The sequence below is a fragment of the Cnephaeus nilssonii genome, assembly GCF_951640355.1.
Source record: "Cnephaeus nilssonii genome assembly, chromosome: 13".
Lineage (NCBI taxonomy): Eukaryota > Metazoa > Chordata > Mammalia > Chiroptera > Vespertilionidae > Cnephaeus > Cnephaeus nilssonii.
This window is the reverse complement of record NC_137084.1, coordinates 31,165,604-31,191,205: the sequence shown is the minus strand read 5'-3', so window position 1 is coordinate 31,191,205 and position 25,602 is coordinate 31,165,604. Positions and strand designations below refer to the sequence as shown.

General features: G+C 48.6%; 1 protein-coding gene across 3 annotated transcripts in view; it reads right to left on the bottom strand.

Annotated features, from left to right (window-relative positions):
- Nucleotides 1–25,602, bottom strand: part of PLEKHA7 (pleckstrin homology domain containing A7) — a 206,453-nt gene that overhangs the window by 38,573 nt on the left and 142,278 nt on the right. For all 3 annotated transcript variants that reach the window (XM_079788148.1, XM_079788149.1, XM_079788150.1), the window contains 4 exons: nt 23,647–23,822; nt 10,275–10,730; nt 1,090–1,603; nt 288–374 (listed from right to left, as the gene is read on the bottom strand). In XM_079788148.1, the coding sequence (XP_079644274.1) occupies nt 288–374; nt 1,090–1,603; nt 10,275–10,730; nt 23,647–23,822 (1,233 nt within the window). The remainder of the gene's footprint in view (nt 1–287; nt 375–1,089; nt 1,604–10,274; nt 10,731–23,646; nt 23,823–25,602) is intronic.

Below are 25,602 nucleotides of genomic sequence, written 5' to 3'. Positions count from 1 at the left end.
AGAAGAGCAGGTGGCTGGAAAACGCTGTCCGAAAGGGAAGAGCCCACGGTCTCTTCCACTCCCCCAAGCTCTTCATCGCGTCTGGGAAGGACCCAATGCTGGCGGCGTGACCCTGAGCAAGTCATTCGACTTCTCTGAGCCTCAGTTTTCTCATCTCTACATTGGGGGTTGATAACTGCCCTGCAGACTGCATTGGACTGGCTCGGGGGGAGGAATCAGACGAGATTAACCCTTTGCAGGCTGCTCTATATCATTCGCCTGGAGGGGGGGGATGAAGCCCCGCTTACCGATTTTCCGTGTAAACTGGGAGCGCTGACAGTGTGGGTCATGTAACCCATGGAGGGCATGGAGCGTCGGTCCACGTGAGAGGAGTTCTGCAGGTGGGGAGAGAAGAAGTCACACTGAGGGCCGGGCAAGGGGGCGGGGCTGGGGCCAGAACCTCTGCCACTCACTGCCAGGGCAGCCTACCTCAGGCACGTCACCGCTCTGAGCCTCACTCTTCATGTGTAAAATGGGGATGCACCCCTTTCTCACCCGGTTATGACAGTGACAAACTGTGAAAGCCCCTTGACGAGTTAACACTTAAGTTGATTATACACCAGAGGCCCGATGCAGGCAATTTATGCAAGAGTAGGCCTTCCTTCCCCCAGCTGCCGGCGCCGGCTTCCCTCTGGCACCCGGGGCTTCCCTCGCAGCCCCTGCTTTGTCCAGAAGGACATCTGGTCTAATTAGCATATTACGCTTTTATTATTATAGATGATTAAACTGAACACTGACAGCTTTTCCTGCCTTCCAAGCTGCAAGGAAGCAGACTTTTAGTTGTCTGGCCCTATGCAAGTTACTCATTTCTTAATGCCTCAAGAGTTCTTATCAGTGAAATGGGCATAATAACAGCCCCAACCTCTTTGGGCTGTTGTAAAAATTAAAGTAACTAAGTAACTCCTTTAGCCCTGCACCTGACACCTAAAATTACTGGGTAAGTGTGACCTATCATTATTGCAAATTGCTCCAATTTGTGTTCAAACCACGTGAGGCTCCTGGTGCCTTAATGCTGGCCCCCAGCAGCCCTGCAGGACTCCAGAGCCTCACCTTGGTGGTATGGCCCCATGTCTTCCTGGGAGAACTGCCCAACGAGATGTCCACACTCCTCCTCTGGTCCGGCGGCCTCACGGTGACCCTCTCTGCTGGTGTGTGTGGCCGCCGGGGTGGGAAGGCCCGCGGGGGCCCCGGGGGAGGGATGTCCGAGGGAGATGGAGGCACGGAGATAGAGCGCGGCACCTCCAGCATGCTCCTGCTCCGGCCCTGCTCGGGGAACTCCGGGGAGATGGGCGCCGTGGGGCTGCCGTGCCGGAACTGCTGGCGCTGCTGCCACTCGTAGAGCTGCCACACGGTGCCGTCGCGGTGTGCCCGGCGCTCCTCGCTCGACATCTTCAGGTGGCTGGCTCGGTCCTGCGCGTACTTGTAGTCGCTCGGCAGGTTGCGGGGAGGAGGCGAGGAGCTCCCGGAGGGGTGACGGGTGCTCCTGGGAAGCGTCTGGTAGTTTTCCGGGAAGGACAGGGGCTGGCTGGGACCGTGGCGAGGAAGGGTCTGGTCCGGGGGGAGGCTGAGGAGAAAGGAGGACAGGTCAGACGATGCCAGGGTCTGCAGGCATCTGGAAACACAGCTACGTAAACGTGCAAGGCCAGGCCGGCGAGCGAGCCCTGTAAGAGCCCCAGAGGACAATCAAAGCGGACATCCAGGACTTCCGTCTCTTGGCAAAGGACTCCAGAGCCATTTCCCCTGTCAGCCTCGGCGTGTCAATCCTCTACCAGGCCGACGTGGCTACCCCACGCCCATCACGTCAAGGGAGGGACCCTGCCTTCTCCTCTCCCACTTAACCCCCGTCAGCTCTTCTGAGACGCTGCCTGTGTCCGGTATCGCCGCTCCAAGTCCTGCAGGGTCCTAATGGACGTGGCTGACATCGGTTCCTTTCTTTTTCTACTACTCTAGTCCCGATACTGATTAATGAACCCCCCGCCCCCCAAGACAACTTTGAGACCTTCCTCACTGGTTTCCAAGCAGTATGCAGTCAAGTGTTCAGATCCAATCCCTGCCGTGCTCCCTAAACTTCAATGGCCCCCCACTGCCTATGAGATCTAAATCCCTGCGCCTGGTCCTCATAGCTCGCCAGCGCCTGACCCCAACCCACTCTGCAGTCCTGCTGTCTTCTCACTGCTCCTCCTACTGGGACCAGGACTGAGCTGGGGCGAGCCGGCGTCTCGGGCCCAACAGGCCAGGAGGCCCCCCTCAGATGCGGCCCTGTAATTACTAGAGCCTGAGAGTGAGAGCTTCCCCCTAATCCCGCCCAGCCTCCTACACCCCTGGGCAACGTCTCACGTGGAAAAGGCAGAGGCCGTCTGACTGGGGTCGAGTCCTAGCTCTGGCATCCACTGGCGACGTGACCCTAGGCAGCTTGCCCACTGCTCTGAGGCTCAGCTTCCTGACCTGGAACGTGAGGACAGAATTTCCTGCCTCATAGGCTATTCTGAAGGGTCCACGGGAGAATGCAGGCTCCATGCCTGATGCATAGAAGGCCCTTCACCAGCAGGTGCTCCCTTCCCAGCTATCCTCATTCTCATATTGTTCTTCCCTCCCCCACCTGCATGGGCTCCCAGTGCCCTGTGCACCCTAACTCACTCATTCTCCAGGACACTGTCCGTCCACAGAGGCCTCTCTGCAATGCCGCAGCCCTCGGGGCTCTTGCTCTGCTCTGACTTGGTGACTATACAGTCGGTAACTGTTCTGGGGTCCTTGTCATACTTGCAAGACATCTCTTTCCCAGCCGAGCTGCACAGCCATGCAGGGCAGGGCCCGTGTCTTACATTCTGTGGGATTGCCCACGGTCTGAGAAAGTCTTCATGCATAACCAGCCCTTTAACGAACACGCCAGCACACAAAAGCCGGATACGATTGTGAAAACTACAACCAACCTGCCGTCTTATTTTGCGAAACAAAAATTCAGCAAAGGGCCAAGTGTAGCGATTTATTCGGCCTTAAAAGTCAAACCGGAGAGGCGGCATGTTGTCAAAAGAGAACAGGTGTTGGGATCAGACAGGCCGGGTTGGAGTCCTGACCCTGCCTTTATCTATCAACTTTATCCAGCAAACTTCTATACAGTGCTCGCCACGAGCAAGACGTTGTGCGGCAGCATCAGCACCACCAGGCAGTTAGATGGGCAGGTTACCAGGTTCCACCCAAACCTGCCAAGTCAGAAACTCTGGGGGTGGGGCTTAGCCACCTGTGCTTTAACAAGGCCTCGGGTGGCTAACATTATAATTGTTCTAAAAGCATTCTAGTTGTTTTAAAACTCATTTCATCTCTTCCTTACTATATGCACTCGGGTGTCACGTATACCCTCATTTTCCTCACTATAAAGTGGGAATACTAAGAACCATTCAATGGATTGTTGTGAGGATTAGAAATAGTTGTCATACGCCGGGCCAGTGTGCTCAGTGGTTGAGCAATGACCCATGCACTAAGAGGTCCCTGGTCAGGGCTTGATGCCTAGTAGGGGGCGTGAAGGAGGCAGCCGATCAATGTTGAATGTTTCTCTCTCATCAATGTTTCTTCCTCTCTCTCCCTCTCCTTCCCTCTCCAAAATCAATAAAAACAGATTTTAAATAGAAATAGCTGTCATTCAAAAATGGTAGCTTTCTTCTCCCTTTTCATCGTTACCATTGCAATTAACAAGAGGTAATGTTGAGATCTCTTCAACCCAGGCGTGTCTAGTGTCTGTGTAGCTTGTCTCCTTGCCACTAGGTGGCAGGGTTTGCTGCTGATTTCCCAGCGTCAGAGGGGACCCTGTCTAAGGAAGGGGCCTGAATCCTCTAACAGCGGTGATAGCAGTGGCACAAACCAGGCTGGGCTCCCCCTGGGGAGCTTATGACGTTACTAACCACTGTTCACTCTGCCTCAAGCAAAATGCAAACTATACAAAGCATGTCCTACCTGTGCTCCCACACCCCTTTGGTGTGGCTCTGCAGCCCACCGGCGCCTGCCTATGTGTCCCACGGTCAGAGACCCCACTGGGCAGTGCCCCAAAGCCCTCAGCTTGTCCTCTAGCCTGTCACTCCCCACCTCCCCGCCCCTAGCGCTGGCCATTTGGAGGCAACCCCAAAGACCCCAGTGCCATGGTGAGCCCTGGTTCCAGAGGAAGGACCAGGAGGTAGGCAGGGCTGTAAGGTGACATAAAGGTCACCCTGGGAGCAGCTCTGTTCCGACAGCAGACCCATCTGCTGGCCCCCAATTCCAGACTGACCCCAAAAGAGTGCTCAGGGTCTCTTGCCCTCACACCCTGCTCTGTGGCTAGGGGGCCTCCCTGTTCCAAAAGGCACCAAAGCAAACAGGCTATTCTGACACAGCCACTATAAAATGGTCGCATCGGAATGTAAAATCAAATTTTATCACCAATTCCTTATCCAGCAGACCGTCCTCACCTCACTTCCATATCAACTGTGTAGGACTTTCACTTCCTTCTCTGCTCCTCGCTGATGTCTGAGTCCCTGATTCCACCCCCACCCCCACCCCCGCCTTTTTATTTTACAAGTCTGCATTCATTTAAACACCAGGGGATAATAGAAGGCTGGCATTTCAAACCAACCTCTTAGAATGTGCTAAGATTCTAAGGGTACGTCAGTCTGTTCTCCACAAACCATCATTATAAAGGAGTGTATTGATGTGAAATATGTATCTCCAAATCCTGAAAGAACAGTTATAAACAATTTCTTGTGGTCTAGAGCCACGAACACAAGATCCTAATACAGCCCAACCCTCCTTCCAATGTCCAACATGCTCAATCTAATGAGATTAGCAAAGTCTTAATCATACACAAAGCAGGGATATCCATTGTCTATATTTTCAAGTGGAGAAAGTTCCTGCATTAAGCAGCCAGCTCAACTTATTTCTTTTTTTTTTAAATATATTTTTATTGACTTTTTACAGAGAGGAAAGGAGAGGGACAGAGAGCTAGAAACATCAATGAGATAGAAACATCGATCAGCTGCCTCTTGCACACCCCCTACTGGGGATGTGCCCGCAACCAATGTACATGCCCTTGACTGGAATCGAACCTGGGACCTTTCAGTCCGCAGACCGACGCTCTATCCACTGAGCCAAACCGGTTTCGGCTCAACTTATTTCTTGACAGTAAGAGATTCCAAATGTATCTTTAAGAAAAAGAACAAAAACACCCCACAACTCTGGGAATGCAAGGCTCACTCAGTCCTTTCAAGACAGCAGTGAATGATCAGAGACCGAGCCCTTTGCTCACTCAGAAACTGACAGCTTTCTTCCCAAAAGGGTAGTTCATACTCTGCCTTCAATTCCTCACTTTTGCTTTTCAGCCCACTGAGAAGGGCTTCTACCACTAGTCTGAAGCTCTTCTCACCGCGTGCTCAATGACCTCCAAGGTCAACGGACTGTTTTCATCCCCAGACCTGATGTCACCCTGCCCCTAAGATAAGAACGGCTCGAACTCCCATCTCACATCCTAGGGACAGGCCAACGCCTTCGCCAGCCACCTCTTATCGGCTGGTGTTGACTTCTCATCCTCCAGCTCCCGATGTGCACCCTACCCCCAAACAGACCACTGTGTGTAGCAGAATAATGTGGGTTTGTGGGCTGCCAGAAACAGTTATGTGGAGACATTTCACAATGAATAACCTGTAACTGCATAGCAGTCACTCAGCTTGTGGAGTTCCTTCTGCCATACCGCCTCTCTGCCAATGCCTTGTGAACCATTCTCAGTAACAGTGCCATGCCAGGCAGCTGCTGGAAGTCCACCAATGGCTTTCACGGGCCTCAGGCTTACATCCAAAGTCTCCATCAGGAAATACAGGCTCATCGGGGTCCATCCTTGCCCTTCCTATCTACCCCAACGTCTGGTTTCTCCTGCTTTTGTCTCCCCCAGCCAGCTCCATACAGACTTCAGTTCCTAAGAGCTGCATAGAAGAGGAAACGGCTAACTTATCATGAGTTTCCCTTTGACCACAGTCTTCGCTGCAGGATCTCTCTCCTGCTGCTAACTTCTAAGTATTGGGGTACCCTTTACACGCTGATTGCCCCCAATTGGCATGTCCAACCAGCCCTCAAACCTCAACATCACCATCCACATCTAACTGCCTACATGACATCTGGCCTTGGGTAGCTAATAGGTTTCTCAAACTTATATGTCCAACATGGAAACCCTGGTTTCCCCCAAACAAGTTTCTAAACCCTCCCCACATCGGAACCACCCAGTTATTCAAGTAAAAATTCTAGGGATCCTCCTTGTTCCTCCCTTTCTCTCATCCTGAACTTCCCATTCATTGACAAGTTTTGCTTTTAAGCCTCTAAAATGCACCTCCAGTCTCTTTCTTTCTGCTTCCATTGTCACCAATCCCGGCCACTACGACAGCCTCCTTCCTCCCCAGGCGCTTTGTGGATTATTAATCACATTATATCACTTACCTCTTAAAACCTTCCAGTGGTATTCCTGTTTGTATTGAGCAAGTAAAACTTACCCTGACCTTTAGCGCATTATATTTAGCTTTTAAAAGTGAGTTTTGCGTATGTACTGGAAGGAAAAGGTCTTAGTCTTAGGCAGTTTCTTTGTGCAACAACTGGAAAGGAGCAAGGTCGTTTGTTTTCATTCTTTTTCCCCCCAAAGCACAGTCTGCTGCAGTGTACTTTATGTCTGACAGAGATAATTGGGGGGAGTGGGGGGGAACACTACAAATTATTTATAAAATTTGCCTCTAAAACATTTCTTTGTAGATCTTGTTTTTAATTGAGGCAAATGTTTAAAAAGAAAAATGCAGACTTAAAGCATTGAACTTTTTTTTTAAATGGTGTTTTGTTTTCATCTATTTTCTATCAGACAACATTTTATTTCTAAACTAGAGGCCCGGTGCACAAAACTCGTGCACTTGGGGGAGTGGGGGAGTCCCTCAGCCTGACCTGCGCCCTCTCGCAGTCTGGGAGCCCTGGGGGGATGTCCGACTGATGGCTTAGGCCCACTAAGCCATCAGTTGGACATCCTTAACATTGCCACGGAGGCAGGCGAGGCTCTCACCACTGCCGCTGTGCTCGCCAGCCGTGAGCCCAGCTTCTGACTGGCTCCCCCTGTGGGAGCACACTAACTACCAGGGGCAGTTCCTGCACTGAGTGTCTGCCCCCTGGTGGTTAGTGCGCATAATAGTGACCGGTCATTCCACCATTTGGTCGTTTGCATATTAGCTTTTTATTATATACGATTGGAGGTGGTTGGCACTCTTCAGATGGGTATGTACTTTTATTGTAGAATCTTCTCAAAATTAAACTGAACTTATTCAGGTTAAAGCAGTAGATACTGAAGCAGCATACCCTCATAGAGCAGCAGAAAGAACTCTGGATTTAAGGTACTTGTGGCTCATAGAAAATAGTCTCCTAAGTTTCAAAGTCCAAATCTGAGAATTACCAAACCCTGTGATTGTGGGGTCCCCTAGTGCTTTTAAATCTAGGAAAAAAAACTATCACCAAAGCCTTGTCTTAATTTTTATTATGTATGTAACTGTGGAACCAGCCTTTAAGGATGGGGCCCACAAGTAATTGATTTGTAACATCGAAACGAAGAATAGAATATTATTAGATCATTTAATCCAGCCTTTTGTCTCCTAAAACCTAATGCCCATTGTAGAAAAGCATTAGTATATTAGGACCAACAGAGTTTGGGTTAAAAATAATGAGTGTTTACTCTTATTGGAGCATAAACATGTCAGTATTTTTAGATTTCTGTTAAATCACTCAAAATATTAATTTGAACGTGAAGGGTTTAAATGCTAGAAATCAATCTATCCTTTACTCTCCCAGTATTGTTCATGCCTGTCTTTCGTTGTTTACATGCTCTTCTGCCCAGACTGTTAATACTATATATAGGGGCCCTTTCGGGGCTGATAAATGTAATAGTTCGGCTTTTTCCTCTAATATTGATCATGACTTCAACATTCCTAAGAACATGGTTCCTTCCATAAATTGGAAGGAATTTTAATTATATAAAAACATAATGTACTAACTTTCTGCCTACTCGGATCTCTTCTCTGTCATGCCCTTATATTTCTCATTAAGATACATACTACTTTTTATGCTACTCCTTTTATTATTTTTTATATATATTTTATTGGTTTTTTACAGAGAGGAAGGGAGAGGGATAGAAAGTTAGAAACATCGATGGGAGAGAAACATCCATCAGCCGCCTCCTGCACACCCCCTACTGGGGATGTACCCGCAACCAAGGTACATGCCCTTGACTGGAATCGAACCTGGGACCCCTCAGTCCGCAGGCCGACGCTCTATCCACTGAGCCAAACCGGTTAGGGCTTATGCTACTCCTTTTAGAAACTGAAAATCCTAGTTTCACTCAGTTTTTGTGTTAGTAAACATTTTGAATGTGTACCCCTGTATATGTGAACAATTACATCTTGACCTTTCAAAGTCATAGCTAATAACCAACTTCAAGAGTTCATATCTTTTGACCATTTATACGAGGGTTGCTACTGTATTCTGTACATGACTGTAAATTACGTGCATTTCCTCCGTGTTTATGTTAACTGGCTGAATTTTATTTAAATCGTGAAAAATTTAAAAATTAAAATATACTTATAAAAAAAATCCTTCCCGTGGTTCCCCCTGTTGCTTTCTCAAATAAAACCCAAATTCCTTACATTAATCTGAGGACCTGCACACTAATCTGAGGACCCAGCTTTCCCAGCTCATTCAGCAGGAAAGTCACTTACAACCACCTTGTCCAGCACCGAGCATAGCAGCACCCTCCCCTGTGTCCTTGAGCAGAGCTTCCGTTTTCCATAAGACACCAAATGTGAACAAACCGACACCTGGTCAGGCCCAGTGGGGATGGGAAAGCATCTCAGCTATGACACAAAAGGCCCTCCTCCTGCTCCTCCTCCTCCTCCTCCCGGTCTGGCCCACAACCATGTCTACCAATTGCTTAGGGGGTTCCACTGTGACTTCTCCACCATCTACCCTCACGACCATCCAGCTGTACCAGATTAAAGAGGTTACACAACCCGCACATGTGCTCCACACCCACACGCTGGGAAGCAGGCCTGGGCTATTCCCCTAGGAGCGCTGCTGCCTGCAGAGCCTGCAGGTGGAGAGCCGGCTCGCCAACAGGGAGAACGAAGTGTGGCAGTCAGCTCATGTTTACCAGGCCAGTGGCAGACTCGGCCTGAGCTCTGGTGCTTCCCCGGGTCCTTCTGGCGCAGGGGACACTTTCTGAACGCACCCAGGCCTTGCTCTCACCTCTACAGTCGGTGGTTTGTTTCACAAGCCTGAGGACAGGGAGGGGGGGTTTGCCATCTTTGCAATGAAGGCAAAACACAGGGGCTTCTGGGCACAATGGAAGCTGGGTGACCCTGAATTCTTCACGTTCATAAACGTGCCCTAATTAATCTAAAATTATAATAAAAGCCGAAACAGGTTTGGCTCAGTGGATAGAGCGTCGGCCTGCGGACTGAAAGGTCCCAGGTTCGATTCTGGTCAAGGGCATGTACCTTGGTTGCGGGCACATCCCCAGTAGGGGGTGTGCAAGAGGCAGCTGATCGATGTTTCTCTCTCATCGATGTTTCTAACTCTCTATCCCTCTCTCTTCCTCTCTGTAAAAAATCAATAAAATATATTTTTAAAAAAAATAAAATTATAATAAAATACAGACAGTGCTTTGCAAATAGCAAGGATTCACGTGCTCTAAATCACTGAAAACTGCTTCTGGAAGGAACGGGCATGGTGAAGCCCAAGGCAGCAGTGCCCAAGTGCCACTCTCCGTGCTGGAAGTTAAAAACGGGCCTGCACTTACTCTAGTTTCTATAACTACTTCCCGGATGCAGAGAAGGAGCAGGTAAAGGGAGAAGAGGAGTTACTGCCTACAGGCTGACTGTCTCAAAGCGCGCTCCCCGGGGAACAAAGAAGCCTCCTCGTGCTATCGCGTGTGGCTCGGGAGGCCTGCAGGCCCGGGTCTGAACTCTGGCTTTGCCACGTATCTGTGCGCCCTGGGCAGGTTCCTTCCCTTCCCCCAGCCTCAGTCTCCTCATCTATAAATTGGGACTATTCCCCCTCCTTGCAGAATTGTTATGGGATTTTTTTGAGATAATGGAGGTAGGGAGTTTAAGGCCAGCATTACCCAGTGCATGCTGGGTAAATGACGGCGACGGTTCCTGCGTTATTGTGCTCAGAGGCAGCAGCGACTGAGCTCTATTACTGACCTCCTGCCATCGCCCTTTTGGGACTTTGCCCAGTGCTCCACGGGGGCCAGGCTGCTCTTCCTCTGGCTGTGCTTTTCATGGTTGGTCCTGGGAGGAAAGGCCCGCTGGTATCCGCCAGTCCCATTCTGCTCTCCTGGGCCATATGCGATGCCATTCTTCTCTGCCCTCTGGGGCTGGGCCTGCTGGCCTCTCAGGCCACTGGGCAAATCCACGAATAAGGCATCCTCCTCAGCTGGCGAGTACGGGGACCTGGTCTTGCTCCTGTCCCTCCTGCCCTCGGAGGGGTGGGAACGGTACCGTTCTTCCTCTGGCTCCCGCCTCTCGTAGCCGTAGGAGTCCTCGTGGCGGCGATGAGGACAATCCCTCGCATGTCCGGGTCCCACGCGGCCACACTCACGACAGGACTCTGCGTGGTTGACCTGGGGGACTGCCTGCCGCTCCAGCTTCTCCAGGTCCCTGCAACGACAGCAGTACACTCAGCCCGATCCCGACAGCACAGCCGGCAGCCAGTCTCCCCAAAGCACACCCCGGGCACTCACACTACCTCCAGACCTTTGCACGGGCTGTTCCCTCTGCCCGGACCACCTTTTATGCCTAGTCCCTCACTCCACCCACTTAAACGTCTACTCCTTGGAGATCTGACTAAAATGTTACCACCTCCTGGAAGCCCCCCCAGCCACCTGTACCCAGTCTAGATCAGCACCTTCACCGACTCCACGGTCACCCTGGACCAACTGGCCCAAGTAGACTGAGTTCCATCAGGCGAGAGGCCCATCCTGCCAAGCATCATATGCCCAGAACTTGGAGACTGTTACAGAACAGGCGCTCTGTAAGCACTCTGAATGAGTAAATGATACAGTGACAGTCTCATACCTTGCCATATTGCCATCTGCCTGAGGCGGTCCCGCTTGGACAGAAAGGCTCCCGAGCCCACTGGCTGCCAACACGGCCCCAAGAACAATGGCAGCATAAGGAACATTCCCACTATCTGGTACCAGGGACACAGCAGCGGCTCCGCAAGCTTTGCAGAATTTAGACTGGAGAGGCAGGGAGGGGAACACACTCCATCCCAGAAGGACCAGGAAAATTACCAGAGACCCTTGGATGGGGCAGCCAGTCTACGTGTACCCCATGGTGAAAAAGTCCTGGCCTTGAGATCCATCACTCTTCAAACGGCCAAGCCAGAGATCTCTCCATTTCAGCATGAAAGCATACATTGGAAATGCTGCTGCATTTACATCTGGGCGGCCAGACCCAGGTGGCCTTGCAATGACCACATAACCTCAGCTACCAATACTCAGCACAGGTTCAGGCCAAAACCAATCCAGTCTGGGAGCTAAAACGGAATTAAAATGTCAATAAAAAGTGAAAATACACCCCCTAACACAGGGTCTGCTTCTTAGTGTGTACTAACAGTTGGCCTTAACTTGGGCTTGGAGAATAGGAACGCAACCCCACATCCCACCGTTCATGTGCTCATGACTTTTCCATCAAAACCCAAAGCTTTGTGGGAAACAACAACAAACTGTGAGCCATCTTTTATCCAACACTAGGGGACCTCTTTGCCCCCACCTCCTATACCTTCTGGTAACAGCATTTCAATTTTCATTTGGGGATCACCCTCCTCCACTCTCAGTCCATGTGGTTTGGAAGCTGCCCACTGTCCTAGTCCCTGCCCAGCTGAGGCTCCAAAGTCTCGGTGACTGGTTCAGGGGTTGACACATGACCTAATCCAGGCCAATCAGAGTTAGCCCTGGGACACTGGTTGGAGCTGGTCTTGAGCTGCTACAACTGTATGGAAAGCAACTATTTGAAAATAAAACCAACACCAAGGAAAGCAGATGGAAAGAAACAGGATCCTAAATGCTGGACCTGAGCTCCTAGATTTAGCTGTACCTAAACCAGATAAATATTTGGACTTTTTGTTTGTGAACCAATAACTTCTCTTTCTCATTAAGCTAGTTTGAGTTTGGTCTCTGTTACTTATAGTGGAAGGAATCCTGTTATATCATTTTATAATGACACTAGAGGCCCGATGCTCGAAATTTGTGCAAGGAGCTCGGCCCTCGCAGCCCCAGCTACCTCGGCCAGCCCTTGCAGCCCCTCACAGCCTTGGCTGGCCCTTGCAGCCCCGGCTTCATCCGGAAGGTTGTCCAGAAGGTCGTTTGGCTATTCGGTCTAATTAGCATATTAGCTCTTTATTATATAGGATATTTAGAGGATGATCTCTGAGGGCCTTTCCATTACTATAACCTCCAGCAGTGGGAACATACAGGAACTATTCAGGTTCTACACTTTTAGAAAAAGCAATTCTTTCAGTAAATTTATGAAGTGACAACTCTGTTCCACAATGTACACATTCTAGGTTTTGATTTCATCTTTCCTTTCTTCCTTTAATCCTCCATAACCACATCAGTGTAACCCCAACCAGAAGCCTTCACGTTGCTTAAGTTGGCCTTTATCTTCTTTGCTATTCCTCAAATTTGAGAAACCGTCCATGGAGGATGTGCTAAGGCTGCTGCCTTAAGATTAAACTCTGGCCGCACTCTGGGTCAAGCCCCGGCCAAGGAGCTTTATCACCTGGTTACTCTAATTGTGAGGCCTAAGTAACTGCACCTCCCGTTACTCACACCCAAAGATAAACCACCCTTTGTCATACAAGCTACATTGTGAAGCAAAACCACCACCTACATGTATGACGTAAGAACTGAAGGGAAAAGGTTTCCTCAACTACAGGACCCCAGGATTGTGGTACAGTGTCTCAGGGCAACCAACTGTAACATGGACTTTCCTGATCAAGTACCATGCATTTACTGAGTACTCATACACCCACTGGGATAGGCATTTGGGTGCATGAGAGAGTAGTATAGAAAATAGCTTCTGCCATCAAAGCCAGACGATCCTAACACCCCATCTAATAAACTGTTCCCATAAACTGACTTCAAACTGTGCAGTGTGCCAGGCTTTTCTAACTTATAACTGTCAATCTTAGTCCTACTGTACGTGTACACATGACATACACACCCTTGTATATGTCAGTCCTTTCTGAAGATACATTTGATAGGGAATGACAAATCCTTTTCTTCAGATAAACACCAACATTTACTACAAAACAAAGCTTTCGAGAACCCCTAAAAGAATGGTAGTCTGGCAGCATTCTAGGCCCTACGACTTGGGGTTATGAACAACTCCTAGTCCCATGGCTGCTGGGCCATAGGGAAAATGCCTTTGTGCCCAAAATGTTTAAACTCTAGCTCTACAGGTAAGAAAGGGGAGGCAATGCTCCCTACTCCCCCACCTTACCCGACTTCAACATTGAATTTACTAAGTTATAGGCTTGAAGGCAAAAATGTTTTTTGGCTTTCTCCCTGTCTCCTTATATTCCCAACAATTTAACACATGACTTCTCAAATCAGGAGACCTGTCACAAAATAGATTTGCCATGCTCAGTGGAGCACAGTGATGGGAAAGAATGAAGCACCCTCGCTGTCAATGATTGTGTCACTCAGACGCTGGCCGTGCAGGGCATAGATGTGTAGCTAAGATGACACAGCCTTTCCTGTGCAGGCCACTGCGATCACTGTAAGCACCTGGAGTCAGACACTGTTCAAAACATGGGAAATTTCTGACATCTGGTAACCATTTGGACCATATATATCACTTCCCGAGCACAACAAACCCAGAGGGCATAGGATTTTGAGCTAGTCAGGCCTGGACTCAAGTGCTGGCTTCACCCCAATATACGCTGGGTGCCTCTGGGCAAGTCCCTGACCTCTCTGGTTTCAGGTTCCTCTATGCAAAATGGGGACACCAGCCCCTGCCTTCGTGGGTTGCTGGGAGGATTAAAGGGGACAATGCACAGAATAAGCACAGCGCATGTCTGGCACACAGTGTGTCTTCACATGCCAATGGGTTGCCTCCCAACATCTATTCTCCCCTCCTGCCTTATCCCAATATTTTTTAAAGCAGCAATGTACCCAGCAAAAAAACATACATTTCCCAACCTGCCTTGGAACGGAGGGTGATCATGTAACTAACACAGATCTGGCCAATAAGACGTACACAGACATCTTAAAGTCTTTAAAAGAAGGCACCTTAGCTGGCTTAGCTAACCTTCCCTTCCTCTTGCCTGGAATGTAGGCTCTGTGCTGGAGAGCAAGGTGACAACAATGTGAATGAAAGCCACCTGCTGAAACCTGGGTAGAAAGCAAGAGTCGGGCTCCTGATGGCATCATGGAGCTGGTATACCGGCCTGGATTCCTGTTCTGTGAGAAAACGAACGCCCAATTTGAGTGACCATCCTGAATCGGGTTGTTCCATGACTAGCAACCGAATGCAATCCCTGAATTAGGGGTGAAGCCTTTTATTTGCAGGGGCTATGCTCTCATTTTCAGCAGATCACAGCAATGCTCTCTGTCTGCTTTCAGCAGATTCTTATTTCCACTACAAGTGGGAAGAGAATGCATCTCAGACCAGGATACTTCTCTCTCATCCTTTTTCTTCACAAGAAGTTGGAAGGTAACATCATACTAAGCCACTATGCACTGGTTATCATTTTATTCTGATCCCAAACTCTTATCTCACCAGGAAATAAGGAATAGCATTTCCCTCTATCTTAATGCTAAACACACACACTAAAACTCATCCGAAGACTCGGGTGGGCAGAGGAATGACGACATGGAGCGACTTGGTTGGACCTTGGTCCTATTGTTGGATACAGCCCCTCTGTTGCCGTCCCACTGGAGGATCCCTGCCCATTCACCTCACCTAACAACCAGATGAGCAGCCGAGAACCAGGGCCAGGCCACTGACATTCTTGGAGAGTCTGGTCTGAGCCAGGTCAGTGGCAGAAGCCCTGTCCTGGGAGCCCAGCTTAGCCTGTGTTGACAGATGCCAAGTCCCAAGCACTGACCCTCAGCCTCAGGAGGACAGTGAGCTCCAAAGCAGGACCCACCCTGGACACCGTCCACAGACTTGCACAAAAGGGTGAAGAGAAAGGGACTCGGAGTCTCTAGGGAGCCCTAAGACAGGTTTGCTCGCTTGAATTCGCTCCTAGCATTTGAGGGAGAAAATGGCTGGAAAGGAAGACAGGAGTCGGTTTCTGCTTCTCCCCGGAGTTAAGTAGGTCAGTCCCCCTGGGAGGGGAAAAGGTATCTGGCTACCTTTCATGTTCTGCTCTGAGTGAACAATAGAGGGCCTGGCAGCTCGGAGCACACCCCGCAATCCCCAGGCTGCCCGCCCCTAGAGAAGGGCAAGAATAAATGAACCTCCAGACTGCCCAGCTGAGGTGCCTCTTGCCTCGGCAGAATGGCTATTGGCCAAGTCCCCTGTGAAGATTTAAGGACTGACAAACCAGACGAAGAAAGGAAAGGTATCCTATGCCGGCCAGGTCTCCTCACTCTGCTCATTCCCGCCTGGAGAATCCTTCCCTCTTCCTTCTACCTCAGCAAGTGGTGCTCCACGGCCCCAGCTCAACCCGAGCTCGTCTGCAGGCCTGGCACAGGCCACACCTACTCACCTCCCATCGCCCCACATGGCAGGCACAGTTCTGGCCCATTCAGTATTTGTGGCCAATGCTTGGTTATTATTACCAAATGCTGGGTCCTACTGTGTGCCACAAACTCGACATAGCCCATCTCTAATGCCTGCAAGGTTAGTACTGTCAAGTCCAGAGAGGCTGAGGGCAGTCAGGTGAGTGCTGGATTACTTACAATAAATTATCTCTACTGGGATGGGGATGATGGCAGCAACGGCCATCACTGACTGCACTCGGTAAGTGCAAAACCCTCAGCCAAGTTCATTACATGCATGACCTCTTCTTAGCATTGTACAAACCCACAAGGCTAGAGACAGCCTTACCCTTTCATTACAGGTAATGAAAGTGAAGCTCACAGAGGTTCACCATCTTGCCTTGGATCATGCAACCAGTGACACAAGCAAGACTCAAACCCCATCTGGTCCGACCCCAAAGCCCTGCACCTGGCTAAGTATTCATTACTTCTGCCAAGGGACCCAGGGGCTTGTCCAACCTCAGGTATTCCTGCTACACTTTACCCAAAGTGATCAGAATTTGGAAGGTCAAATATTCAGTTCTCTGAAGAGAGCGCAGAGAGCCATTTCTGAGCAGGCTGATTCCCCACACACCAGTCCCACAGCACCGCTCAGATTGCTCTGGGACATCCCAAGTCCTTATCTGAACATCTCACAGGTGGAGTTTCTATAGATGTTTGGTTCATCTATCCACCCACCCACCTGCCCAGCCAGCCAAACACCCATGCACCCATTCAATAACTGAATGCTTGCTACGTGCCAGGCACTCTTCTCATTTTCAAGGAGCTTACAGTTTAGTAGGGGCGACAATCAGAAACCAGGCCAATGTAATGTTAGTGTGAAAGTTCTATGCATAAGGAATGACAGAGCGCTACAAGCAGGGGCATCGAACACACGGAAGGGTCAGGGAAGGAGGAAATAACATCTAGACTAAGACCTGGAGGATGTGCTGAAGTTGTCCTAATAAGGGTGAGGGCTGGGGGAGCAGCTGAGCAAGGCCCAGAGGGATCCTACTGCCTCCAGAGATGGACCACTATCTACCTTCCAGGTGCCACCACAGTCTACTCCACACCTTGCTCTCTGAGTCAGCCATACTCCCAAGCTCGTTTCTTGAACAAACCAAGCTCATTCTTGCCTAAGGTTGTTTGTAAGTGCCATTCCTTCTGCCCAGAACATTCTTCCTCTAAGTTTTGCATATGGGACTTTCTTGTATCAATCAGGCCTCACACCCACATCTTCTCCATATAGAGAAGCCTCCCCTGACCACCCTACTTCCTGCCCGCTAGTCTCCCCAACCCCATCATCCTATTTTACTGCATCTTCATGAACAGATCATGATAAAAAATCATCTTGTTGATTTGTTTGCCTGTTCATGGTCTGTCTCCCTGACCTCCACCCAAGAATGCATGGGACTTTGCCTCCCTCTTGAACACTGTTGTATTTCCCAGCATCTTTAACCTTTTGCACTCGGATGTCGAGTGTGACTCGACACAGTTAGCATCGGTAGCAGGAATCGAGAAAAAAGCAAGCGAGTGCAAAGAGTTAACACTGTGACCCAAAATATGCTCCCAATAAATGTCCTATATAATAAAAGGTTAATATGCAAATTGTCCCCTCGACCAGGAGTTCGACCAGGGGGTGGGGCTAGCCAGCCAACCACCCACGTCTCCTCCCCCCGGCTGGCCAGACCCCCCACCCATGCATGAATTCATGCACCGGGCCTCTAGTTCATAAAATAAAAGACTAAATGGATGAATGCATGAACAAATGCACCCAACTCAAGAACTTCAGTGTGGTTGGGGCATAGAGAATGGGGAGTGGCAAGATATAAGCCAAAAGTGTCTGTGGGGACCAGACCCATGCATTGCTCAAAAGCCCTGTTTTAAGGAAGTTGGATTTTACTACAATGGCAACTAGACTATAAGTTCCTTCAGTCCCAAGACAGGACTATAGTTACACTGGAGACCACAAAAGTTTGGAAACTGAGAAAAGAGATAAGTTGCCTTCTGATAGGCTCTCCTATCTGAGTCACTTGTCAGATGTGAGCTGTGAGGGCAAGCTGACCTCCCCTGCTTAGCTTGCTAGAGAGGACAGGCATCCTATGATAAGAGAGAAAAAGCAGTCCATCAGGGAAAGTTGGGAAGACAGATTTCACGGAGGTGCAGGGAATCTAAAACTAGAGTCCACAGTTTGACAAGTCGAAGAACACGGGAACAGGGGGAAAAACTATGAACAGGAGGTAGCTGGCAGCAATGCTTGGTGCATGCCCCTTACAGCTTGGGGTGGGGGTGGAGGGTCTCGAGAATACGTGAATGAATATCTATCAAGAGACCCTGAAGCCTGTGTAGGAAAGAAGAGGGCAAAGGGAAGAGGTGCAGTGAGGGTGCTCAGCTTGGCTCCTGGGAATGTTGTAGGAAAAGGCTGGGGGCGGGGGCGGGGAGGGGGGTTGTAAAGAGCAGGCTGAGGGACAGAGCTGCAGGACCCTGGGTTGTTGAACTCCAGTTCACACTGCTAGGGGAGGGGCACATCCTGGTGAGGGAGGGAGTGAAATTTGCTCACAGGAAATTCATCATCCATGTGATCCAGAGGAAAAAGCCAATGATATTGTTAAACCAAACCCTATGGAAGCCAGCCTATGTGAAAGGGGTATCTACTACGTCTTAGGCATCATGCTCAGTAGGCACTTTATCCATTCATTTATTTAATACTTGCAACAATTCTAGAACTAAGGAAAGCCGAGGTTTAAACAGCATACCTAAATGTACAAGTGACACAACTAGAAAGTAGTGGAGCTGGGATTTGAACTAGGCTTATCTGACCTCAGAGACTACGCTCTGCGAGGAGATACTGAAGGTAAAAGAGGTCAATATAGTAGGAAATAAGGGGTGAGCCAGCTGCCCTGGACACTGGCTGTTCGCGCCTCCTTTATCTCATTGCGCACATCATTTTACCTTCCTTTGCCCACAGCCCTAATGCTACTTGGGCATCCACCCCGGCCTCGCTCTTAGGCCCATGGTCTGGTTCTCAGCAATGGAGCATGTATCCCAGGCCTGTGCCAATCAGCATGTGTGCTCCCTGGCCATGGTGCATGGTTTAGTGTGTAAATGTGATCTAAGCCTGTTTAATCATAATGGATCTCAGAGCTTCTGGACACGACTCTGCTCCTTCCTGCTAGACTGAACCTGGAGGACATTAAGTCTGGGGCTACTGCAGCTATTCTGCCACCCAGATCCGCCAGGGACCTCCATATGGAGTCCAAGAATGAATCCAGAAGTGGGCAGAGCCCAGAGGATGACTTATAAGGGTATTGACTGAGCCTTAACCCAGCTGTTTCTAAAGCTAGATCTATTCTGAACTTTTCAGTGGCAGGAACCAATACATTCCCCCCTCAAGGTAAACCTGTCTGCATCTTCTGTAACCTTGCAATCAGGAGTCCTACTATACCACAGTCATAGAGAAAGCAGCTGCCCATATGGCTAAGCATGGAGGCATTTGGGTGAGAGTCAAGGAGAAGAGAGAACAAAGCATCACTACTGGGCCACCCCCTTAACAGTGACGCAAGTTTTCCCATGCAGATCACCAAACCGAAGGAAAGGAAAGATTTAGTTCTGCCTGAAAAATAATTCTAACTAACCAAATGTCTGAACATCTCATTCTGAAAAAATAAGATAAAAATAAAAAACACAGAACATTTACTAAAGTCTGGATTTGCTTCGCTGACAATTTCATCTCTCATAAAATTAAGAGGAAATGCTATGCTGCCTGTTATTCTGACTCAGAAGGTAGAACAAACTGTGTGGGATTTTTTTTTTAAGTATATATTTTTATTGATTTCAGAGAGGAAGGGAGAGGGAGAGAAATAGAAACATCAGTGATGAGAGAGAATCACTGATCAGCTGCCTCCTGCACGCCTCAACTAGGGATCAAGCCTGCAACCCGGGCATGTGCCCTGACTGGGAATCGAACCGTGACCTCCTGGTTCATAGGTTGATGCTCAACCACTGAGCCACGCCAGCCAGGCAAACTGTTTGTTTTTTATTTTTATTTTTTAAATATATTTTATTGATTTTTTACAGAGAGGAAGGGAGAGGGATAGAGAGTCAGAAACATCGATGGGAAACATCGATCAGCTGCCTCCTGCACACCTCCTATTGGGGATGTGCCCGCAACCAAGGTACATGCCCTTGACAGGAATCGAACCTGGGACCCTTTAGTTGGCAGGCCGACGCTCTATCCACTGAGCCAAACCAGTTAGGGCCAAACTGTTTGTTTTTTAAAAGGAAAACATGATTATGGGAGTTTAAGAGTTTATTAAGAGCATAATAAGAACAAATCCTAAAAGTTCAGAGGAAACCTAGGGACAATACAAAATCTAGGGCCTGAGACCCTAAAAGGGAAGGCAGCCTGAGAGAAAACAAATAGAGCCCTCTCAACCCAAAATCTGGTAGTTAATTATAAAATTTTCAGGTAGGGTACAGTAAAATACAGGTTGGGGCAAAAGTAGGTTTACAATTACAAACAATACAATTAATAAATAATAATACAAGAATAAACTCTGTGTTTCACATACAACTGTAAGCCTACTTTTGTCCTACTTTGTATATCCAAATCTCAGCTAGCAAATTAATTAATCCTGAATGGCTCAAGGCAGACAAGATTTACCAATCACAGCGCCTTTTCTTGTTAAGCCCAATTTCATTCTCAAGTTCTCTCTGACCCAGTGCCCTCGTCAGCCACGAAGAATTGACCCAAGCTGGGACACAAGAATGAACCTAGTCTCCACTGCTGGTCTAAAGAAACCAGCGTAACAACACAGGGTGCTCTCAGAGTCCATGTTCTAAAGGGACATGCCAGAGAAATGAAGGTGGGGACAACATCAAGCACAGATCCACAGTGGAATGGGCCATGAGAACGTGGCGAAAAGGGTAAAATCTAGAAAGAGCTAATGCTTGCTCATTTAAAGCAAAACAAAATAAACTTTCTATTTTTTGAAGAATTAAAATAAAGGAGGGGTGGGCTTAAAAATATGAGACATAGGTATCTCTGCTTGGGGAGGATGACACAACTTAAATAAAGCTGGATTCTTCAACTTCTAGACTTAGTTCCATGTCTTCATTAAGAAAGAGGATCTTCACCATGAAAAGGAGAACCACCTTGGTTAAGAAAGACCGAGAACCCAAGATGGGGAGGAAGATGGATGAGGCCCAGACTCCAGGGGCTGAGCTCCAGGCCCAGCCATCAGCATCCCAGGGCCCTAAGGGAAGGCGGAGATGGGCTCATCTGATTCAGGTGACCTCTGAGGAATCAAAGAGAACAGGCAAAATGCTGGAATACTGGAGACTAGCAGACAGCATCCCGATTTTCAAAAGAGGGGAAAACAGATTTCGTTAATCACAAGACTGGAGAGCCTACCACCAACCTCTGCAAGGAAGTAAGCTGCCTTCTCAGCGAAGCAGGTTTCAGAGCATGTAGGAAAGGAAGCTCTCCAGAAAAGCAAATGCAGTAGAAAAATGGGCAGAAGAAAAATTATATAAATGCAGTAGAAAAATTCACTGAAGAGGAAACACAAGTGGCCAAAAATAGAAAAGATACCTCAAATCATGGAAACACACATTAAAGTAATCAAATACTATTTACCTATGCAGCAGCTCAGCAAAAAATTTTAAAAACTGATAATATCAAATATTGGCAAAGGTTCAGGGAAATGAGCACTTGTTAGTGAAACATACAACTTTCTTTAAATGGCATTTTGGTGATACTGATTAAAAATTAAAATACACTGTATTTTGACCCAAGAGTCTGAAAGACTCACACAAGCAGAGGCTTGTAGAAAGTTTTTCATTAAAAGACTATTTATTACAGTAAAAGATTGAGAGAAAAACTATCCCAAGTTTAACACGTGCTTAAATACATTATGGTACTATGAAATACCATACAAGAGTCAAAACATAAAGTCGATCAATATATACTGATATAAAATGATTACGATGTGATCATTCATACTTTAAAAAAGCACAAAAGAGCCTGGCTGGCATGGCTCAGTGGTTGAGCGTTGACCTATGAGCCAGGAGATCAGGGTTCGATTTCTGGTCGTGGCATGTGTGGGCTCGATCTCTAGTGTGGGGTGTGCAGGAGGCAGCCGATCAATGATTCTCTCTCATCATTGATATTCCTCTCTCTTTCTTTCTCTCTTCCTCTCTCTCCATCTCCCTTCCTCTCTGAAATCAATAAAAATATATAAAAAATAAATTAAAAAGCATAAAAGGAACATATATATATATATATATATATGTATATATATATATATATATAGTGTGTGTGTGTGTATATGTCTATAAAAGAATAAAAAATAGTTTAATAGAATACCCGTTAACCTGGTAATAGAGATGACCCTGGGAAGGTGATTAGGAATATCTTTTTACCTTTTTGCATTTTTTTAAATAATAAGAGATCTTCATTTACTGTATAGTTAAATATATATATTTAACAAACAAATATATATATATATATATATATATATAACAAAAAAGTAGGACACAGTGAGTATTGGGGACCAGCAAGTGCACTGGAAGATGTGTCAAGCCCAAAATGTGTCATCCCTTCTCCTGGGATGACAAAGGAAATGTCAATGGCACTGTGAATAGAGTGCCCACAGGCTAATCCTGGACACAGAATACCTCAGGCTAGATGACAATGCTAGAGGTACAGTCAAACTTGACCGTAGTTGAGAGTTACTGATTCAGGACCCACGTGGAAACTTCCAGGACAGTCACTGGTCCTGTCCTGTCCAACATATTCATTCATTCTCTCAGCCTCTCACTCATTCACCAGACATTTGTATCATCATGCAGAAGACACCAAGATGACCTCTGCCTGTAGCCTAGGAGACTGAGAAGTCGAAGGGAAAAATAAAAAAACAGCATGACAAACGCTCGACTGAGGTGTTGTGGAAGCTTCAAGGGATGGGGTCTGACCCCAACCTGGCCTCTTGAAGGAGGTCACCATCTATACCAAATGTCTGTTCACCTAAAGAAAGAGAGCACGAAGCTAGGAAACACCACTAACACCCCTAATCACATACGTGTGAGTTGGAAAAGGTTGACAAGCTGTAACACACCATGTGAAATTCATTTGCAGCCACTGAACAACCCTACCTTTAGGCTGCTGGAGGTCCCTTTTGTTCTGAGGCCTCACCAAACAAAGACCATTGCCAAAGAGGCCTCTAAGCAGAGCAAGGTGTCCAGGTGGTGAAGAAGGGAGCCCGTATCACATGAGGACTGGTGAAAGGCGCACCCTGAATTTTCCAAGGCCACCCGGCTCTCTCCGGGAGCCAACCACAGCCAACAGGTTCAGGAATTCCAAGATCCCTGATTGTACCCTCGCTTTGCCCACTGGAGGGAAGGGACGGCTGGAAGACAGCATGGTGGGCAGTCTGTGGCACAGTTTGCAAGATCTTTTCTGCCCTCTCTCTCCTCCCCAACTGGCGTCCCAAGGTTGTCCCGTCTACCACACAGAGGAGAAGAAAAAAAGGAACGCACACCAAGTTCCAAGGCCGTGTACCCTGGGCAGGCATGTCACTCTCCCGGCCTCTGTTTACTGAGAGTGGACTAGCCCACTCCCAGGGGACCCCCCGGCTGGGACAGGCAACCCGTGTGGCATTCTCCTCCCGGAAGAATTCACTGTTGAAAAGGACTTCACAGAGAGGGCGATGCTTAACACCAGTGGGTTAATGGTGAAACGGGGGGGGCGCTCAGGAGTTCTTGTTTGGGTCCCCATCCTAAGGCAGGAAGCACTCTCCCGGGGACCTTCCGCTGGGACTGACCTCTTCAGTGACGACCGAGACAGCAGCTGCGCAGCCTGGTTCATGGCCCTGACCCAGGCGTTCATGTCCTCCTGGGTGTCGGCACTGAAGTAGTAGGTCCTCATGCCCGACTGCTCGGCCTGAGAGCCCCCGGCGGAGGTGTGATAGATGAGCGCTCGCATCCCCAGGTGCACAGCCTGCAAGAGGGAGACGGAAACCCGGGACAGAGAGGTTAGCACGCCTTTCACCTCCAGGAGCAGAAACAAGGAGACACTGAACCCCGTTCTCCCCTCTTCCGGACTGAAAGCCCCGGCACCAGCCACTTGTTTCCACACCTGGAAAACGCCACAGCTGGAGTGCCCCCTCTCAGTGCAGTCAGGCCCAGGGACCGCTGTGCCTACTCCCCCACGGGAGAGCCGTGCAGGGGTTACCTGTTTCTGACTTATCTTACTCAGGCGCGTAGGGAGGGACACGCACCCAAGGCTTACGTGAGAAAGGCTTTAAATAAACCCTCATTCCCTGGAAGCCGATTCTCGGGAATCCCTGTTTTGGTTCTTCTGAAGCACCAAACAATTACTGGAATCGAGTCAAAACTCAGCCGCAACAGCAGGCAGCTGGGTGCAGCTCGTCACTGCGCTTTGCGGCTTGGGCATGAAATGTGCTGCGTGCCAAAGAGGCTGCTGTTCTGGCTCTCCCAAGAGGCACTACAAAGCTGAACAGAGCGAACATCTGACTGAAAATCCCTGTGTACCTACTATGTGCTAGGAAGCCTCGGGGTGCTTTCACGGGTATCCTTGCAAAGAGCCTGTGAAGAGGCATCAGGAATGACCTCTGAGAAGCACCTGGGACAGTTTCCAAACCAGGGGCAAGAAATGTCCTGGACCTTCAGGCCATTGCCTATGGCTGGAAGGAACGTGTAAGATGGGAGTGGCTAAAAACGGGCTGAAGAGACAAGCTGGGGCTTTGTAAACCAACACTGGGCTTTAGGCTGTAGGCAGTGGGGAGCCACTGAAGGGCTTATGGAGGGAGCACCACCTAAAACAGATGTGCAACTTAGGAGCACTGCGGAGGATGGACTGGAGACTGCAGAGGGGACCGGGGGCTGGAGCCAACACTCCGGAGCACTGGCTATGCACTAGGCACTGTTCTGGCAGGGAGTAGGTTACCTAGGGGAGGGGTGATGGCTGCTGACACAGACCAGTGGCCGCAACAGGGGAGAGGAAGAGATGGATGTGAAAAAGACGCAAAACAAAATTGAAGTGGGAGAGGAAAAGGGCAGCTTTCATGTTCTCTTCTTATTCCCTAATAACCCCCAGGCTGATGATGCAGAGTCTAGAATATCAGCCCCAGGAAGGTGAGGACTTTGTCCTTCGCACTGTTGTATCTCCAGGATCTACATCCTGCCAAGTGAAACCACGGACAGACAGAACACAAGATGGTGGAATATAAATCGGTGAAAACCTCATCTCTTGGCTGGCGTTCAGCCAGAATTCTGAGGGGGTCTTAATTTGGGGGAGGGCACATGAAACCTTTGACAGTTTGATGAATCCTGTGAACTCTTCTCAGAATGCTTTTAAGAATACAATTAAAATAAAGGAAATATGTTATGCTGAAATATAGTTACCAAATATTTTTAACTATTGTGAGGTAGTGATACAGGTGCTTCTTTAATAATATACCATAAAGCAAACGTAGTAATAATTACTGTCATTTCAAAGTAGGGATGCTCATAAATGATATCTCAAGATATTTACATCAATTATAATGTGCCGTGAGCATCCTTCTGATTTCTAGTGGTGACCAAGGCACAGGTGCTGCTGATACCTATGAAGGCCTACTTCCTTAACCAAAGGAAACGCTATAGGTTAAAAAGGGAAGATACGATTTATCCACTGGCACTATGGGGTCTGCAGACTCAGGTCAGGTGCCCTTGGTCTTGAGAGAGGGAGAATGGCTCAAAGGAGACGGTGAAAGCAT